The following is a 21099-nucleotide window of genomic DNA, read 5'->3' on the forward strand; positions in this document are numbered from 1 at the left end:
TGCAGATAGAACTTTCTAGTAGTTGATTTCTTTGACTTAAAATGTACTTTTTCAAAAATATAACTTTATGGACATATAAAGAACCAAGATCTATTATATGTGACTAACTTATTTGACACAGATGTTAGATAGAACCTTATAGTCCCAAGGTCTCAATTTGTAGTTGAACAAGTCATTGCATGCATAGATTTTTTTTTTAAACTTGACTTGAGACTTGACTTGCTCTTAGAATGCACGACTTGGACTTGACTCAAGACTTGACCCTTCTACTTGGGACTCGTCTTGGACCTTGAAACTTGCTTGTGACTCGAATAGTGACTTGGTCCCACCTCTGCTATGTACTCATCGTCACATACTATTTAGCACATTCAACCTATACTGTAGACCATATAGCCCATCTATCCTATTTAAAAAGGACTGAAGACAGAAACAGATCATTTGTTTCCATTTAAACATATTTATTAGTGAAACCAAAGTGCTGTAACATATATAAATAAAATTAAATAGCCTAGTACACACACCAAAACAAATGTTCAAATCAAAAGGCTAGGTAGCCTAGCCTACAAAACTAAAGCAATACATATGTTCAAATCAAAAGGCCTGATTAACATGACATCATTAACACAGCCACATCCCGAGTCCTTGGTACTGGCACATTCACAAATGTTAAAGAGTTCTGTTTTCAAAGATGTATCCCACGATACAATACTCATGGTAATTTTTTTTTTTTTTTTCTTATATAAATTTTATCCCCTTTTCTCCCCAATTTTCGTGGTATCCAATCGCTAGTAATTACTATCTTGTCTCATCGCTACAACTCCCGTACGGGCTCGGGAGAGACGAAGGTCGAAAGCTATGCGTCCTCCGAAGCACAACCCAACCAAGCCGCACTGCTTCTTAACACAGCGCGCCTCCAACCCGGAAGCCAGCTGCACCAATGTGTCGGAGGAAACACCGTGCACCTGGCCCCCCTTGGTTAGCGCGCACTGCGCCCAGCCCGCCACAGGAGTCGCTGGAGCGCGATGAGACAAGGAAATCCCTACCGGCCAAACCCTCCCCAACCCGGACGACGCTGGCCCAATTGTGCGTCGCCCCACGGACCTCCCGGTCGCGGCCGGCTGCGACAGAGCCTGGGGGCGAACCCAGAGACTCTGGTAGTGCAGTTAGCACTGCAATGCAGTGCACTAGACCACTGCGCCACCCGGGAGGCTACTCTAAGGAGAACTACTTTAAGGAGAACAAAAACGACTTCACTTACATTTGAATACCACCGCAGAAACTTCACTATTCGTCATCTTCCCCAATTAAGTAGCCTAGTTTTGTTATTTGGCTACTTGAAGAGAACTAGGCGCAGATCACATCTTCAATCCATTGTGGAAAAGTGTGCATCGATTTATACTAGATGAAGAGGCGAAATGAGTCCTGGCTTTTAAACCATACACGATTTTAGAAAATGTACATACTATGAAACATTAGATTTTCACATACTGAGAATGCGTTATGCGGGTTTGCATTTTATCTCGTTATTCGTTGATTTCGGTAACACATCCACATTTCTAATTGATCAGCTGTTGTCAAAACCAAAATCAGTATGACATACAGGCATTTAAAGTGGAGATCTATTTTCGAAATGTTGCATGCTATTAAACTTTATTTTTTGGCATACTCAAACGGCCTACTAAGTATGGGTATTCAGACACAGCCCATATCTAAGCTTCTTCTCACAAATGCCATTCCCAAGTTGACTTTAGGTGGGGGAGGAGTGAGGGATGTAGTCATTTTATATACAGACACCTTACCTAAACTTTCGCAAGTTACCCTGGCTTTCGGGTTTCAGAAAAGTACGAAAAAAACATCCACTTAACACTTATTCGCAAGGATCTTTTGTAAGCCAAAAAGTGTCAAAAATTGTAAGACCAGAAGCAACGTGTTAGCATTCTCTAGTCTCCATAGATGCATGGCTCAACCCCATTTCATGTCAATTATGAATATGAGCAGGCTAATCCTATAAGTTGCTTTTTAGAGGGGAGAACGCATGCTGAGCAGAGAGGGACTGTGACTCATAGAATTAGCATAAGTGGAATGGACATTTCCATTCAAAATAACATTATGGGATGAATGGACACGACGGGAGACCATATTATATTTGAAATGGCCACATCGCCTCTCAAAATTCTGTATGCTTCCTCTTCTCCTTTTCCCCTCTCTCTGTCAGTCTGTCTCTCTCTCTTTTTCTCTGTCCCTCTCTTTCTCTCTCCCTCTCTATCCTGTGTCCCACTGCACTCTGCGAGGTCATCACTCTAAAGAAGCTGAAGTCATCCTTTCTCTCTGCCAAGACACAAACAACACAGCCCTTCACTCCTCTTCCTCTCTCTCTCTCTTCCTCTCTCTCTCACTCTCTCGCTCTGCCTCCTTCTCTCCCTCCGTCCTTGGCTCAGAGCTCAGTGCAGTTTGGGTGTGGTTGTTCTGATGGATAATGTTTTAGCGTACAGCTAAGGACCCCTGGTTTAGATCTATAATGTTTTAGCGTACAACTGAGAACCCCCTGGTTTAGATTTACGATCCATAAAGACAAACAACACTCACACATATGGCTTTATCCTTGGTTTTATTCCTTAGCAACAGTAACAAGGATGTGATTTTGTCCACAAAGGCTTTTGAAGGTATAAAGACACACTCGACAGAGCAGAGAAAATTATTATCAGGTGTATGACATCATGGATCTCTTCTCCTAAAATAGATGAGTGGTAGATTAATTGCAGGCACCTTTCTTTATAAGAGTTGGCTGCTTACAGTGTATCTAATTGAGCTGCATAAAGAACATACATAAAGACATAAATAGTACACTGTCAGTAGTGTGTTACCTTCTGCCGAGTCCCCAACAACTGGATGTTCCGGTTTTCAGAGGAAATGGAAAGAGCGCATGTGACACGGTTTCCCCTTTTGGACGTTAACAAGGCGACAGTGCATCTTAACTCCTCCTCCACATTTACTGGATTGGTTGAACAGTGCAGAACAGAACCTCCCCCAATAGTTATTTTTCTTCTCGTCAAGACCAGTATGTAGGGGATCTAGTTTCAGACGGTTCTTTTGTGCCTGCTACAGTATGTTAGTAGTGTGTGATTGCCAGAATAAATACTGCTTAAAATTGGTTTTTTTCATGCTTTGTGTAGATGACAGAATAGCAAATCAAATTGTATTTGTCACATGTGCCGAATACAACCTTACAGTGAAATGCTTACTTACAAGCCTTAACCAACAATGTAGTTTTAAGAAAAATACAAAAAAAATAATAAATGAAAGTAACAATATCTATATGTACTTTGAGCTCGATTTTCTTTTTTTTTGTTGTCTCCAGTCCTCCTCCAGACAGGAAATCAGATTCCAGCACTCTTCCGCCAATCAAATCAAAGACCAACTTCGTAGAGGCCGACAAGTACTTCCTGCCGTTTGAGTTGGCATGTCAGTCCAAATGTCCCCGGATCGTCATCACATCACTAGACTGTTTACAGGTCAGTAGTAGAGGAGGTCAGGACGTGAACCTTGTGTGTTTAAAACTGTCCAGGCTGCATGTTTCTTACCATCACCGTAATGATATGGCAAAACAAATATGGTCATTTGGTTAAGGACTATATTGATATTAAATCATACACACAGCTTGGAGTCATCTAAAGTTATTTAAGTTTCTGTGCAATATCTAACTGGAATTTGATGTTGACCTGAAATAAATAAATGTTGTATTTACATAAACAGACTCAAAGTTCAGTGACACTGATTCACAGTGCAGTTCATGATGTTTTGGGGTGTTTTCTGAATGAAATTTAGAAGTTGTGTTTATCTAATCTCTGTTAAATCAGAAGTAAAATCTTGCGTTATTTGGTCAGTGATTAACTACTGTGTCTATACTGTATGTGTTAGAAATGGAGAGAAATTGAGAGCTGCACTTTCGCTAAAGAAGACTTAGCCAAAGCCGTCGCCCAATCTTGATACTTCCAAATGACCAGTGACGAAAACGCAAAGGCCAGAACTAATGCAGCTCGTTATCACACATCCCATTCAGTCCTGGCAGATTCTTCGGTCTCCACGCAGAATCTTCCCACGGGAGATTAGTGTCTATCTGACTGTGTTGTTTTGTGTGTTTGGTGTTTTTCCTGTAGAAGCTGATAGCGTACGGCCACCTGACCGGCAGCGCTCCAGACAGCACGGCCCCTGGCAAGAAGCTCATCGACAGGATCATCGAGACCATCTGTGGCTGCTTCCAGGGACCACAGACAGATGAGGGGGTGCAGCTACAGATCATTAAGGTTGGCATCTGCGGTTGTTTGGTCTGCAAGGAAGTGTTTTTTGGATATTGTGTGTTCTGCTGTTAGATTCTATTCTTGCCTACATGGTGATTATTTAGAATGTAGAATTGTGTTATCTGTTTCTACCATGGCATTGTTGAATTCTAATTTCTGATTGGCTTAAAGGGCATTCTGGAGCGTGCATTATTTCCCTATAACGCACTTTAGAATTCCATGTCTGTAGTTCATTCTTACATGTTTGAGTTGCTTTTGAAAGCAAAAGTCGAAATGAAAACATTATTGGCATTGTTGAATTCGATTTTCATAATAGCAAGTTCAAATTTATGAAATGTTATTTGTCACATGTACCGAACAAGCCCTTAACCAACAATGCAGTTTCAAGAAAATAGAGTTAAGAAAATATTTAGTAAATAAACTTCAGTAAAAAAAAGGAACCCAATAAAATAATAATAATGAGGCTATATACAGGGGGTACCGGTACTGAGTCAATGTGTGGGGATACAGGTTATTCGTGGTAATTTCTACATGTAGGTATGGGTAAAGTGACTATGCATAGATAATAAACAGCAAGTAGCAGCAGTGTAAAAACAAAGGGGTGGGGGGGGGGTCAATGTAAATAGTCCAAGTGCCATTTGATTAATTGTTCAGAAGTCTTATGGCTTGGGGGTAGAAGCTGTTAAGGAGCCTTTTGGACCTAGACTTTGGCACTCCGGTACCACTTGCCGTGCGGTAGCGGAGTGAGCTGTCTATGACTTGGGTGACTGGAGTCTTTGACAATTTTATGGTCCTTCCTCTGATACCGTCTAGTATATAGGTCCTGGATGGCAGAAAGCTTGGCCGCAGTGATGTACTAGGCTGTACGCACTACCCTCTGCACCGTCTTGCGGTCGGATGCCGAGCAGTTGTCATACCAGCCGGTAATGCAACCGGACAGGATGCTCTCGATGGTGCAGCTGTAGAACCTTTTGAGGATCTGGGGACCCATGTCAAGTCTTTTCAGTCTCCTGAGGGGGAAAAGGCTTTGTCGTGCCGTCTTCACAACTGTCTTGGTGTGTTTGGACCATGATAGTTTGTTGGTGATGTTGACACCAAGGAACTTGAAGCTCTCAACCTGCTCCACTACAGCCCCTGTCGATGTGAATGAGGGTGTGTTCAGCCCTCCTATTCCTGTAGTCCACAATCAGCTCCTTTGTATTGCTAACATTGAGGGAGAGGTTGTTGTCCTGGCACCACACTGCAAGGTCTCTGACCTCCTCCTTATAGGCTGTCTTATTGTTGTCGGTGATCAGGCCTACCACCGTTGTGTCATCAGCAAACTTAATGGTGGCTCTGGAGTCGTGCTTGGCCTGATGGATTGGTTAGCTACACTTGCAAGTCTGTTTGGTTACCTAGGCAATTACTGTAGCTAAACTACATGGCCAAAAGTATGTGGACACCTGCTTGTCGATCTCATTCCAAAATCATGGGCATTAATATGGAGTTGGTCCCCCCTTTGCTGCTGTAACAACCTCCACTCTTCTGGGAAGGCTTTCCATTAGATGTTGAAACATTGTTGCTGGGACTTGCTTCCATTCAGCCACAAGAGCATTATTGAGGTTGGGCACTGATGTTGGGCAATTAGGCCTGGCTCGCAGTCGGCCTTGCATTTCATCCCAGAGATGGTGAAGCGTGATTCATCACTCGACAGAACGTGTTTCCACTGCTCCAGAGTCTAATGGCGGCGAGCTTTACACCAGTCCAGCCGACGCTTGGCATTGCGCATGGTGGTCTTAGGCTTGTCTGGCTGCTCGGCCATGGAAACTCGTTTCATTAAGCTCCCGACGAACAATTATTGTACTGACTTTGCTTTCAGAAGCAGTTTGGAACACGTTAGTGAGTGTTGCAACCGAGGACAGACGATTTTTCATGCTACGTGCTTCAGCACTCGGCGGTCCCGTTCTGTTAGCTTGTGTGACCTACCACTTCGCGGCTGAGGAGTTGTTGCTCCTAGATGTTTCCACTTCACAATAACAGCACTTACAGTTGACCAGGGCAGCTCCAGCAAGGCAGAAATTTGACTAACTGACTTGTTAGAAAGGTGGGATCCTATGATAGTGCCACGTTGTAAGTCACTGAGCTCTTCAGTAAGGCCATTCTACTGCAAATGTTTGTCTATGGAGATTGCATGGCTGTGTGCTCTATTTTATACACCTGTCAGCAACGGGTGTGGCTGAAATAGCCGAATCCACTCATTTGAAGGGTTGTCCACATACTTTTAGCTATATAGTGTGTCTAGTAAACTTGCTAGCTACTTCAGTGGATGTTGAACACATAGCCATGGTATAAAAGGGACTCGGGGCTCTATGCGTTCTCTGGAAAATAATGCAACTCCATGGACGGTCAACTTCAACGTTGTTCATTATTTTCCATTGACTGCATAGCCCCTCATTGATTATCCCTCACTTATATCGTGGCATTGTTGAATTCTCGTTTCTGATTGACCTGAAGGGCATTCTAGAGGGTGCATTATTTCCCTATAACGCACGCTAGAATTCAGTGGCTGTAGTTCATTCTTACATGTTCTATGTTTGAGCTGCTTTTAAAAGCAAAGGTCGAATTGAAAACCTTATTGGCAATGTTGAAGTAGATTTTCATAATACCAAGCTAGAGCTGATGGTTTGGTTAGCTAAACTAGCAAGTCTGTTTGTTACCAAGGCAACTACTGTAGCTATCTAGTAAACTTGCTACCTATTTCAGTGGATGTTGAACACATTTTTACCTGCAAATGAACAGATTTCTCGGTGCAAATATGTTAAACTATAGCCATGGTATAAAATTAATAATTAATTCGGGGCTCTTTGCGTTCTCTGGAAAATAATGCGACTCCGTGGACGGGCAGTTCCACATCATACTTTCTCTTCCATAGAATGCATAGCCCCTAGTTGATTATGCCTTACATAGTGAGTCTGTACGTCGGTGTTACTTTCATCTGTAGAGAGGAGGGTAGTGGTTGAGGGAAGTGCACTAAGCCGTAGATAAGAGAAGTACACTGAGGTTAGTGCACTTAGCATTTGTTGAGTGAAGTGCACTCCGCAGGGAGGTGTATTAAGAAGTGATGACTGACAGGAAGTGCACTAGGCATTGTTCTAGTCCTGACTGTGAGTCAGAAGGTCTGTTCTGAGATGGTCCTGCACCGCTGTGTTCTCTCTCAGTACAGTACTCCTCGCTGTGATACAGCAGCCCAAATCTCAGCCTCTACCCGTAATCTGCTGTCAGCTCAGCTTGGCTCAGCTCATCCCGCTATAGCTGTGTTTGTGTAACTGTGTCTGTGTAGTTCTGACTGGGAGGAGGGTGGCCAAGGGATCAGAGATGCAGAGGACTATACTACTAGCGCTGTAGGAGTATCTTTCACACAAATAATGCTGAGGCACCAAGATAGACCTTGATAAACCATGATGAATCTCTCTCTCTCTCTCTTTCTCTTTCTCTTTCTCTTTCTCTTTCTCTTTCTCTCTCTCTCTCTCTCTCTCTCTCTCTCTCTCTCTTTCTTTCTTTCTTTCTTTCTTTCTTTTCACCCCCCCACCAGGCCCTGTTGACGGCTGTGACCTCCCAGCACATAGAGATCCATGAGGGCACAGTGCTGCAGGCGGTCAGGACCTGCTACAACATCTACCTAGCCAGCAAGAACCTCATCAACCAGACCACGGCCAAGGCCACACTCACTCAGATGCTCAATGTCATCTTTGCCCGCATGGAGAACCAGGCAGTAAGTCCCTCTCTGAGACACACGCCAACATCCCAATGTCCACACTAGCATAGCACTTAGAATGCATGACGCCCAATACATGGCTTTGTGGCTTGGTTGGTAGTGGTGTGTTGGTGTGGATATTGAAACAGAGCTACAGACAGATAGAGAAACTGTACTGAGGGGAAAAGGGAAGAGAAGGTAACCCTTTATTTGAGCATGACATAGCAGTTGAATAAGGAGTCGTAGGGGTTTATGTGTCAGGTGACATAAAACTGTCCTGTCACAGGCTACAGCTAGGCTAAACATGGCTAGCCTGACACCTACCTAACTCATCTAAGTTGCTATAACTTGACTGACTACATATAGCCTCCGTTTCCGTCACGCTGATGCTACAGCATAGCATAGACTTTCTGACCAGAGGTCCAAGTAAGAGGTGTCACCCTGAAAACAAAGTTTGCTCTAATATCGTCTGTTTCTTCTCGATTGACACTTCTTTCCCCCCTCACCTCCCCCCCCGGACACATAGCTTACAAATCACAAGATATCTTGGTCTCTGGCCTCGAGAAAACGTGACCGCCAGGTAAAGACTACAGGACTGCCTTGACTTGCCTGATCTGAACTCTGAACTCTTCTCTGTGTTCTCATTCAGCTCCATCCATCAGTCCATCCATCCATCTCTCTTTCTCCTCCTCTGTTCCAGCTATGGGGCAGACGTGCATTGTGGTTACGCTGTGCTTGCTGGTGCAGACGTGCATTGTGGTTACGCTGTGCTTGCCGGGGCACACGTGCATTGTGGTTATGCTGTGCTTGCCGGTGCAGACGTGCATTGTGGTTATGCTGTGCTTGCTGGTGCGGACGTGCATTGTGGTTACGCTGTGCTTGCTGGGGCAGACGTGCATTGTGGTTACGCTGTGCTTGCTGGGGCAGACGTGCATTATGGTTACGCTGTGCTTGCTGGGGCAGACGTGCATTGTGGTTACGCTGTGCTTCCTGGGGCAGACGTGCATTGTGGTTACGCTGTGCTTGCTGGGGCAGATGTGCATTGTGGTTACGCTGTGCTTGCTGGGGCAGACGTGCATTGTGGTTATGCTGTGCTTGCTGGTGCAGACGTGCATTGTGGTTACGCTGTGCTTGCTGGGGCAGACGTGCATTGTGGTTATGCTGTGCTTGCTGGTGCTTCAGTTCAGTTGCCTGCGATTCATTATCTTTTCTTCAGCACTGATTACCATTTGTATTCATAAAATGCTTTCACTCGTCTTTGTAGTAGTGTGTGTGTGCGTGTGCATGTGCTTGTTCATACCAGCCGACAGAGCCTTTCAAATGTTTTTCTGTTTGCATTGTGTGTGTATGGGCTTACACTCTTGATTTGAAAATACACACACACACACGCACGCACGCACCCACACACACACCCCATCTTCAGAAGTGATATGTATTGTGGCTGTGTGTGTATTCTCATTAGCTGGCAGAATCTCATCTCGTTGCGTTTGTCTGGGATTGTTACTATCGGAGTAATTCGATGTTGATAGATTCATTCATCCCTTTTAAATAGAGGGTCATATTATTGAATCTGAGAGTTGTTAGAATTGAATGGTAAATATAATGCCGTCAGTATAGTAGAGAGAGCAGTATCGTTGACACAATGGCTTCTAGAGCAAGACAGTTTGAGAGCAACATTTTCAGTAAACAAATGGAGAGGCACCTCCATTTGTGTGTGTGTGTGTGTGTGTGTGTGTGTGTGTGTGTGTGTGTGTGTGTGTGTGTGTGTGTGTGTGTGTGTGTGCGTTTGTCACCGTGTGTGTGTCACTGTGTGTGTGTCATGTCTAGCTACCACAGAGATAATGGTGTGATATGACATTGCCACATCTGATCGAAGGACTCTCACTCCTACCTGGAGTGGTACAGTAATCTGCATTCTGAACACATCTGATTGGAGGACTCTCACTCCTACTTGGAGTGGTACAGTGATCTGCATTCTGAACACATCTGATTGGAGGACTCTCACTCCTACCTGGAGTGGGACAGTGATCTGCATTCTGAACACATCTGATTGGAGGACTCTCACTCCTACCTGGAGTGGGACAGTGATCTGTATTCTGAACACATCTGATTGGAGGACTCTCACTCCTACTTGGAGTGGTACAGTGATCTGCATTCGGAACATCTGATTGGAGGACTCTCACTCCTACCTGGAGTGGTACAGTGATCTGTATTCTGAACACATCTGATTGGAGGACTCTCACTCCTACCTGGAGTGGGACAGTGATCTGCATTCTGAACACATCTGATTGGAGGACTCTCACTCCTACCTGGAGTGGGGCAGTGATCTGCATTCTGAACACATCTGATTGGAGGACTCTCACTCCTACCTGGAGTGGTACAGTGATCTGCATTCTGAACACATCTGATTGGAGGACTCTCACTCCTACCTGGAGTGGGGCAGTGATCTGCATTCTGAACATCTGATTGGAGGACTCTCACTCCTACCTGGAGTGGGACAGTGATCTGCATTCTGAACACATCTGATTGGAGGACTCTCACTCCTACCTGGAGTGGGGCAGTGATCTGCATTCTGAACATCTGATTGGAGGACTCTCACTCCTACCTGGAGTGGTACAGTGATCTGCATTCTGAACACATCTGATTGGAGGACTCTCACTCCTACCTGGAGTGGGACAGTGATCTGCATTCTGAACACATCTGATTGGAGGACTCTCACTCCTACCTGGAGTGGTACAGTAATCTGCATTCTGAACACATCTGATTGGAGGACTCTCACTCCTACCTGGAGTGGGACAGTGATCTGCATTCTGAACACATCTGATTGGAGGACTCTCACTCCTACCTGGAGTGGTACAGTAATCTGCATTCTGAACACATCTGATTGGAGGACTCTCACTCCTACCTGGAGTGGGATAGTGATCTGCATTCTGAACACATCTGATTGGAGGACTCTCACTCCTACCTGGAGTGGGACAGTGATCTGCATTCTGAACACATCTGATTGGAGGACTCTCACTCCTACCTGGAGTGGTACAGTGATCTGCATTCTGAACACATCTGATTGGAGGACTCTCACTCCTACCTGGAGTGGTACAGTAATCTGCATTCTGAACACATCTGATTGGAGGACTCTCACTCCTACCTGGAGTGGTACAGTAATCTGCATTCTGAACACATCTGATTGGAGGACTCTCACTCCTACCTGGAGTGGGACAGTGATCTGCATTCTGAACACATCTGATTGGAGGACTCTCACTCCTACCTGGAGTGGGACAGTGATCTGCATTCTGAACACATCTGATTGGAGGACTCTCACTCCTACCTGGAGTGGGACAGTGATCTGCATTCTGAACACATCTGATTGGAGGACTCTCACTCCTACCTGGAGTGGGACAGTGATCTGCATTCTGAACACATCTGATTGGAGGACTCTCACTCCTACCTGGAGTGGTACAGTGATCTGTATTCTGAACACATCTGATTGGAGGACTCTCACTCCTACCTGGAGTGGGACAGTGATCTGCATTCTGAACACATCTGATTGGAGGACTCTCACTCCTACCTGGAGTGGTACAGTGATCTGTATTCTGAACACATCTGATTGGAGGACTCTCACTCCTACCTGGAGTGGTACAGTGATCTGTATTCTGAACACATCTGATTGGAGGACTCTCACTCCTACCTGGAGTGGGACAGTGATCTGCATTCTGAACACATCTGATTGGAGGACTCTCACTCCTACCTGGAGTGGGACAGTGATCTGCATTCTGAACACATCTGATTGGAGGACTCTCACTCCTACCTGGAGTGGGACAGTGATCTGCGTTCTGAACACATCTGATTGGATCTGTTAGTCAGCACGACCTCTAGACTAATGTCCTCTCTTGATTGAACCTTTATTTGGCCAGGAAAGGGGTTGAGAACAAATTCTGTTACGTTAATAATCTGATAATGCCCCATGTTTTATGTTGTGTGTATGAGTGTATGAATTGGGGGGAAATGACTATAGGCTGGTGTTAGAGAAGATGTGTCATTCACAATCATATTGGTAGTTGTGTAAAAGTGTCATATTGGATTTGCTTCCATTCCTGACCTGTGTCTTTCCTCTGAATCATGCTTACATCATCTTGTGGCTCAGTTTTTCACTTCTTTTAACATTATTTTTGTAGTACACCTACACACGCACCTGGATTCATACTGTGTATGGGGCTGCTATAGAGAGCTGTTATAGATTCATACTGTGTATGGGGCGGCTATAGAGAGCTGTTATAGATTCATACTGTGTATGGGGCTGCTATAGAGAGCTGTTATAGATTCATACTGTGTAGGGGCCTACTATAGAGAGCTGTTATAGATTCATACTGTGTAGGGGCCTACTATAGAGAGCTGTAATAGATTCATACTGTGTAGGGGCCTACTATAGAGAGCTGTTATAGATTCATACTGTGTAGGGGCCTACTATAGAGAGCTGTTATAGATTCATACTGTGTAGGGGCGCTACTATAGAGAGCTGTTATAGATTCATACTGTGTAGGGGCGCTACTATAGAGAGCTGTTATAGATTCATACTGTGTAGGGGCCTACTATAGAGAGCTGTTATAGATTCATACTGTGTATGGGGCTACTATAGAGAGCTGTTATAGATGCATACTGTGTAGGTCGCAACTATAGAGATATGTTATAACTTCATACTATGTAGTGGGCTGTTATAGCTTGACTGAAATAATAAAATATTATAATGTTTTCCATTGTGTACTGTAACAAATGTTTATAATGTGTATATTTATAGCTTCATATCCACATAAAAATAAAAAACATCTCGAGATTACTTTGGGGCTGTGGAGGAATAATATAAAGACATTTATAATTCAGACAGCTGTCTCTCGATGTAAATCAACATCTCCACATCAATACCCATCAACATCAGTGACACATCAACCAGGAGAACATGCAGTATTTTAGACCAGAAATACTATGTCTCCTGTTCTGCACTGCATTAACCCAGTTTATATAAGCATGTGAGCTGCTCTGCCTCGTACTTGTTTTGACAGCATGTCATTCATAAACACATGTTAGACAGAGACCTGATGTTAAGAGCCATGCTGAATTTATGTTCTGATGTCTCTGCCTGGAAAGCTGGGATTCCAAAGCTGCCGTGCGTTGCTTCCTGATCTGACATCGGGAAGTGTTGCTGCTTGGCATTGGGGTGGAAACCCCTTAGGGAATCTTTGAGAGGGAATTGATATAATGAGTTTGTGTACATTGTGTTAACACATTTCTCTGTGCGTGTACGTGTGTGTGTGTGTGCGTGCATTTGGCTTTGTCTGTATGTGTTTGGTTGTATGTGGCTACGCTGGGTTGGCCTGGGTCTGGCTGTCTGTGTGTGGGTCTGCCCGTCTGTACCCCTCCTCCCCTCTACCCCCTCCGTAGCTCCAGGAGGCCAAGCAGATGGAAAGAGAGAGGCCCCGGCAGCACTCCCAAGTCACCCAGGAACAGGAACCGGACTCACCCCAGCTCCAGCAGCACATCTACCTCCCGGCCAAGGGCCCTCCCCGAGAGGCCAACGGCCCCACCACCCCCTCTACACCCACGCCCACCTCCACCCCCACCACTCCTACCCCAACCCAGGGGGCCACGGAGGAGGAGCAGGGGGAACATGGGATGGTGTATGAGAGGCCAGACCCAGAAAACGGCTCTGAGTTCAGCACAGCAGAGAACCGACAGACAGAGGCAGCAACAGCACAGTGTGAGTTTCACCTTAGGACAGACAGACAGACAGACAGGGACACAGTGTGAGTTTCACCTTAGGACAGACAGACAGACAGGGACACAGTGTGAGTTTCACCTTAGGACAGACAGACAGACAGGGACACAGTGTGAGTTTCACCTTAGGACGGACAGACAGACAGACAGACAGACAGACAGACAGACAGACAGACAGTGTGTCACACACACTCAAATATAGGCAGTCATATAGGCAGTCATGTTCAAGGTCAAACAGACAAAGAATTTCACTCTCGCTCAGTACTTTGCCGTGTGTTTGAGGAAAGACATTTCCAGGGCTATTGTGTTAGGCTAGTACCTTGGCTGCTTTAGACAGTAACAAAGCCTCAACCTTGACATTTTCATGTACTCAATAATGGCAGAACTCTGGGACAAAATATTTTGTCTGTGTTAAATAAGCATTTGATGAGACAGCTTTCTCTTTAGGTGGTAATGCACTCGTTTACAGAAAACCATTTCTGACAGCCCATAAGTGCTTTCATTAGTGACTGAATGAGAGAAGCCATAGAAAAGAGATTGAGAGTGAGAAAAATATGCATCCAAGGATTCAATAATCATTTTGTTTCCAAATGACTCACCGCTTTCAACACAAACACACATCCACGCACATTTTCTTCAGGGAAGATGTGGTAGCTGATACCAGTGACTACTGTTTATCTTGTCAACATTGACAATTACAGTATCAAAGGCTAAATGCTCAGTCTCACTCAGAGAAAACACTTTCTTTACTCAATCTGTCAATTCACTGTTTCCCATCTTACATTTTTTAAGTGTATTCAGGTTCTTTTAAATGGACTTTGACTAAAGTTTTACTTGTGTTGTGTTCAAGGTGCTGCTCAGCGTGACCAAAAGACAGCAGTAGAGGAGGAGGAGCCTAACTATGAGGAGAAAGCCCAGGAGATCGTCCAGAGCATCCTACAGGAAGTCGTCAACACCATCGTTGGAGGTAAGTCTATGCATCTGAAATCACATTTGTGTCTGCGGTCAGTTAAGTCAACAATGGACTTTTACCGGAACATGGAATTCTGATACAAAATCATTTTAGAATGAGAAGTCTGGAGAGTTTAGGCATTACTGTGTGTTTACTTGTTTGTCCTATCTAGAAAGAGAGAGAGTTGTGTGTCTCAGTGCTATTTTGACCCTTGCATACTAAACCACTCCAAAGGGTACTGCCTGAACCCTGCTCATCTGTGTTCAGATGCCAAGGAGCCCGCTGGCGAGACCAAGCAGCCCACAGAGATTATGGAACCCGCTGAGGTCATCACAAAGGTAACAGAGGTCACGGAGGTGGCGGAAGACGAGGGGGCGCTAGGCAGCGACAGCGAGAATGTCCATGCCAACGGAATCCCCGGCACGCCCATCTCTGCCAGCTTCACCCCGTCGCTGCCCGACGACAGGCTGTCTGTCTGCTCCAATGATACACAGGTGAGAGGGATTGACCTGCCTGTCACCACAGCAACACACTTTGCTCTACAAAGGGGTTTTGTGCTAGCATGGGTGTCTGTTTTAACAGACAAATAAAACTGTTTAAATACCCAGTCCGATAAAAACATTTTTTTATTGCATTTATAGGGTTTATCAATTTGTAAGAAGGAACATGGAAGTCATTGGTAACATGAGGAATTAAAGAGCTGAGGGTTATTCAATCCCTCTGCTGCTGCAGTCATAAAGGGAAAGGGGGATACCTAGTCAGTTGTACAACTGAATGCATTCAACTAAAATGTGTCTTCCGCATTTAACCTAACCACTCTGAATCAGATTGTCTGTCTTCTAGTCTGCTGGGGTTGATTCCAACATGATTCATAGACTATCTCCTCTCAGTTCCTCTGAATCAGATTGTCTGTCTTCCTGTCTGCGGGGGTTGATTCCAACATGATTCATAGATTATCTCCTCTCAGTTCCTCTGAATCAGAGTGTCTGTCTTCCAGTCTGCGGGGGTTGATTCCAACATGATTCATAGACTATCTCCTCTCAGTTCCTCTGAATCAGAGTGTCTGTCTTCTAGTCTGCTGGGGTTGATTCCAACATGATTCATAGACTATCTCCTCTCAGTTCCTCTGAATCAGAGTGTCTGTCTTCCAGTCTGCGGGGGTTGATTCCAACATGATTCATAGACTATCTCCTCTCAGTTCCTCTGAATCAGAGTGTCTGTCTTCCAGTCTGCGGGGGTTGATTCCAACATGATTCATAGATTATCTCCTCTCAGTTCCTCTGAATCAGAGTGTCTGTCTTCCAGTCTGCGGGGGTTGATTCCAACATGATTCATAGACTATCTCCTCTCAGTTCCTCAGGTTATTATAGCGATATTTGAGCACTGTAATTATCTACACTCTAGAAACAAAAAGGGTTCTTCGGCTGTCCCCATAGGAGAACCCTTTGAAAAATAGCTTTTGGTTCCAGGTATAACCCTTTTGTTTCCATGTAGTACCATTTTGATTTCAATGTAAAACCCTTTCCACAGAGGGTTCTACCTGGAACCAAAAAGGGTTCTACCTGGAACCAAAAAGGGTTCTCCTATGGGGACAACAAACCCTTTTTTTCTAAGAGTGTACGATTACAGTCTTACATGATCAAGGTTGAACAGATACATTAATTGGAAGCATTTATTTCACACTCTTTTTGTCAAATGGGGAATTCATATTTGATGATAATTGACTCTTGATTAAACTTTTTTTGATGTAGACCATCTGTTTGTGTTTCTGCGTTAGGAGTCAGGTGCGACCACAGGCCCAGTACCAGGTGCTAAGTTCTCCCATATTCTCCAGAAGGATGCCTTCCTAGTGTTTAGATCGCTCTGCAAGCTGTCCATGAAGCCTCTGTCAGATGGACCGCCAGACCCAAAGTAAGTTGAGTTCCTGTATCAGGAAGCGTATTATTGCTTGGTTTTAGAGAATTGAATAGAGGATCAGTAGATGTATTACCCTAGGTAATAGGCTATTACAGGTTTATTTTTGGAGTGTGTTCCTTAGTTGAATCATGTCTTGTGGAGGGTAGCCTAGTTATTAGTTGGGAGTGTTGTGATGGTTGGTGTGTGTTTGGATGAAGCATCACTTAGCTGATTATTGGTTCTGTATCGCTTCCTGTGCTCCCTGTTTTTTCTCCCTCTGTAGAACAGGAAATTACAAGGGAAAAAATATCTAATCAGATTTTGTTTTGATCCAATACAAGGGATATTACATTTCGGTGTTCTTCTGTATGTATTTGCCAGCCCGTTACAGCCAAATAAGCATCTGATTTGCTGGATCTGATGGCAGTTTTTACATAACAAGATTTCCTGAATCTGGTTTCTGTATGGTAACTCAATTCTGACTGTCTCAGTCTCCCATCTCCATCATTCTCCCAATGGCCCATGTGGCCTAACACTCTATCCGCATTGGCTAGTGAGAGTTCTGGCCCAGTTTTCCTATAGTGTTGTCAGAATTCTGTCTAAGAACACTGTCTAAGAACAATGGTGGAATGGAACCCTGTTTATCACAGGCCTTTGTCAGGGGTGACAGGGAGGATGGCCGTGCCACCAGAGGAAGGGCTCAGTGTCTGTAAGACAGAAAGCCTTTTCACCCACAGAAAGATTTACTCCATGACTGGCCCTGGTGATACCCGGACGACACACAGGAGACCTGCTTTATAGCTGTATAACTTACAACAGATGCTTTGAACATGCCTTTTTAGGGATTACAAATTAGTATTGAATCTTGCTGTTGTAATTTGTTAATAAAAGATTAAAGTTTGGCATATTACCTTGTTTTTTAGTCACCTCAAATTGGCTTTAAGGAAGCACACATCGACAGTCCTCAACAGTCAAATGGTCAAGTTATCATACTCCAAGGCTGCATGGCATGTTCAGTTCAACCCACTGACTATGAACACCAGACATAGGATTTATGTTTTGCATATATACATTGAAAACATGCCCAAGGTAATTTGTCTTGTTGTTCATGGCTCAGGTATGTTTTGTTCCTTTTGATTTTCTATGGTTCACATTGTTGATTTGTTATTGTACTGAAAATGTACCCAGCCAGCCTTTTCCGGGCCAAGCTGAAATGATCAAGTTGTCAGGTTTCCCCTGCGCTGAATGCCCCTTGACTTTTTCCATTTTGTTACGTTACAGCCTTATTCTAAAATTTATTACATATTCATCAATCTGCACACAATACCCCATAATGACAAAGCAAAAACAGGTTTTATACATTTTAGAAAATGTATTTGTTTTTAATTATAAAAAACTTCAATTTCACATAAGTATTCAGACCCTTTACTCAGTACTTTGTTGAAGCACCTTTGGCAGCGATTACAGCCTCACGTCTTCTTGGGTATGACGCTACAAGCTTGGCACACCTGTATTTGGGGAGTTTCTCCCATTCTTCACTGCAGATCCTTTCAAGCTCTGTCAGGTGGAATGGGGAGCGTTGCTGCACAGCTATTTTCAGGTCTCCAGAGATGTTCAATCGGGTTCAAGTCCGGGCTCTAGCTGGGCCACTCAAGGACATTCAGAGACTTGTCCCGAACCCACTTCTGCGTTGTCTTGGCTGTGTGCTTAGGGTCGTTGTCCTGTTGGAAGGTGAATCTTTGCCCCAGTCTGAGGTCCTGAGGGCTGTGGAGCAGGTTTTCTTCAAGGATCTCTCTTTACTTTGCTTTGTTCATCTTTCCTTCGATCCTGACTAGTTTTCCAGTCCCTGCCACTGAAAAACATCCCCACAGCATGATGCTGCCACCCATGCTTCACTGTAGGGATGCTGCCAGTTCTCCGCCAGACGTGACACTTGGCATTCAGGCCAAAGAGTTGAATCTTGTTTCTCATGGTCTGAGAGTCTTTAGGTGCCTTTTGGCAAACTCCAAGTGGGCTGTCATGTGCCTTTTACTGAGGAGTCGCTTCCGTCTGGCCTTCTCTACCATAAAGGCCTGATTTGGTTGAGTGGTGCAGAGTTGGTTATCCTTCTGGAAGGTTCTCCCATCTCTACATAAGAACTCTGGAGTTCTGTCAGAGTGACCATCGGGTTCCCTGACTAAGGCCTTCTCCCCCGATTTCTCAGTTTGGCCGGGCGGCCGGCTCTAAGAAGAGTCTTGGTGGTTCCAAACTTCTTCCATTTAAGAATGATGGAGGACACTGTCTTCTTGGGGACCTTCAATGCTGCAGAAATGTTTTAGTACCCTCCCCCAGATCTGTGCCTCGACACAATCCTGTCTTGGAGCTCTACAGACAATTCCTTTGATCTCATTGCTTGGTTTTTGCTCTGACATGCACTGTCAACTGTGGGTCCTTATATAGACAGGTGTGTGCCTTTCCAAATCATGTCCAATCAAATAATTTACCACAAGTGGACTCCAATCAAGTTGTAGAAACATCTGAAAGATGATCAATGGAAACAGGATGCACCTGAGCTCAATTTCAAGTCTCATAGCAAAGGGTCTGAATACTAATGTAAATAAGGTATTTCTTTTTTTAAATTTGCAAACATTTCTAATAGCCTGTTTTCGCTTTGTCATTATGGGGTATTGTAATGTCATTATGGGGTATTGTAATGTCATTATGGGGTATTCTGATGACATTATGGGGTATTGTGATGACATTATGGGGTATTGTGATGTCATTATGGGGTATTGTGATGTCATTATGGGGTATTGTAATGTCATTATGGGGTATTGTGATGTCATTATGGGGTATTGTGATGACATTATGGGGTATTGTGATGACATTATGGGGTATTGTGTGTAGATTGAGGGGGGCATTTTTTTTATTTAATCAATTTTAGAATAAGGCTGTAAAGTAACAACATGTGGAAAAAGTCAAGGGGTCTGAATACTTTCCGAATGCACTATATTTCTGTATGCTACATTAATATCAGTCTGTCTGTGGAGGAGTGCTTGGGAGCATTACAGATAGGAAGCCAGTCACTGCAAATAAGAAGACAACAAAATAAATATTTTGGGTTCCTAATGCTTCTCCATCGTACTGCTGTTTAGAAATACGGGTCGGACTTATGGAAAGGGGAAATGGACAATATAATTATCTAACTATAATGATCTATTACGGAAATATGCCCTCTCTATGCTGTAACATATGGTGTTTGTATGTGCAGATCTATTATTGGAAATGTTATTGGAAAAAGGAAAACAGCTCCAGCTCATCTAGCTAGGTCAGGCTCTTAGTATAGAGGGGGACATTAGGCGGACATTAGCTGGACATCCCCAGATCACCTGACTGCCACCAGACCATTAGGATCCTCAGTCAGTTGTGGGTCAACCAGGAAGTGCTGCTAATAACTGATGAATCAGATGGTGTCTCACAGAGCACCTGTTATTGATGCATCTCTGTCAGGGGTGGGCTGGCCATCTGGCATTTTGGCCTAAGGGCCTGAATAACTTGTTGTTTTCTTTGTTGTGCAAAATGATAATTATCTGGCTAATAATAGGATCCTCAAGGGGAAGAAAATGGGCCAGTGTAGGGGCCTCAAGAAAAAATAATTGGGTGGTGTGTTAGAAATGCCTGGGACATTTTTGGTCCTAGTCCACCCCTGATCTCTGTCTTCATCCCCACATAATAAATACATTATCAGGGGTCACTTTATGTGCATATTAAGCTGATTGATGGCATATGGTATAAATCAAGGGAAAATTCAGCAGACACAACGTTTTGGAACGTTCAGATATAAATATGCTGGAACAAACATCTCTGACATTTAGAATAAGGAGTCACATTGGCTCTATTCATGGCATTTCCATCTACAACGTTTGGCTACTGAACATATAAAGAATTCTTATTCCTGTTGCACTTAAATGTTAGAAGTCTGAATCAATGGCTCTTGCGGTCTCCTGCCAGGTCCCACGAGCTGCGCTCCAAGGTGCTGTCCCTTCAGCTGCTGCTGTCCATCCTGCAGAATGCTGGTCCCATCTTCAAGACCAACGAGATGTTCATCAACGCCATCAAGCAGTACCTGTGTGTGGCGCTGTCTAAGAACGGCGTCTCCTCCATCCCAGAGGTCTTCTCGCTCTCGCTCTCCATCTTCCTCACCCTCCTCTCCCACTTCAAGACCCACCTGAAGATGCAGATTGAGGTAGCTACCTACATTTTGGTTGTTCCTCTGTGGCAAAATATTAAGCTGCTGATTTAGTCCACTTTCTGGAACAAAAAAACTAACTGAGCTACCTGACCAGCTATTAGTCCAAATAGTATTTCTCTTCCTCCCCAAAGTCACAAACCATTTATTACTCTTCATATTCCATCTAATATTCCTCCTTTCTTGTCCTACTTGAAAACCCATCAACATGCAGGTCAAGACACTG

General features: G+C 44.2%; 1 protein-coding gene across 2 annotated transcripts in view; it reads left to right on the forward strand.

Annotated features, from left to right (window-relative positions):
* Positions 1–21099, forward strand: part of LOC129823119 (brefeldin A-inhibited guanine nucleotide-exchange protein 1-like) — a 119431-nt gene that overhangs the window by 55130 nt on the left and 43202 nt on the right. The window contains exons 3-11 of one of the 2 annotated variants that reach the window (XM_055881882.1): positions 3359–3512; positions 4158–4304; positions 7870–8049; positions 8558–8611; positions 13465–13780; positions 14648–14764; positions 14984–15243; positions 16527–16660; positions 20636–20870. In XM_055881882.1, the coding sequence (XP_055737857.1) occupies positions 3359–3512; positions 4158–4304; positions 7870–8049; positions 8558–8611; positions 13465–13780; positions 14648–14764; positions 14984–15243; positions 16527–16660; positions 20636–20870 (1597 nt within the window). The remainder of the gene's footprint in view (positions 1–3358; positions 3513–4157; positions 4305–7869; positions 8050–8557; positions 8612–13464; positions 13781–14647; positions 14765–14983; positions 15244–16526; positions 16661–20635; positions 20871–21099) is intronic. The other variant, XM_055881883.1, reaches the window with a different exon arrangement.

Source organism: Salvelinus fontinalis, chromosome 25 (assembly GCF_029448725.1).
Source record: "Salvelinus fontinalis isolate EN_2023a chromosome 25, ASM2944872v1, whole genome shotgun sequence".
Lineage (NCBI taxonomy): Eukaryota > Metazoa > Chordata > Actinopteri > Salmoniformes > Salmonidae > Salvelinus > Salvelinus fontinalis.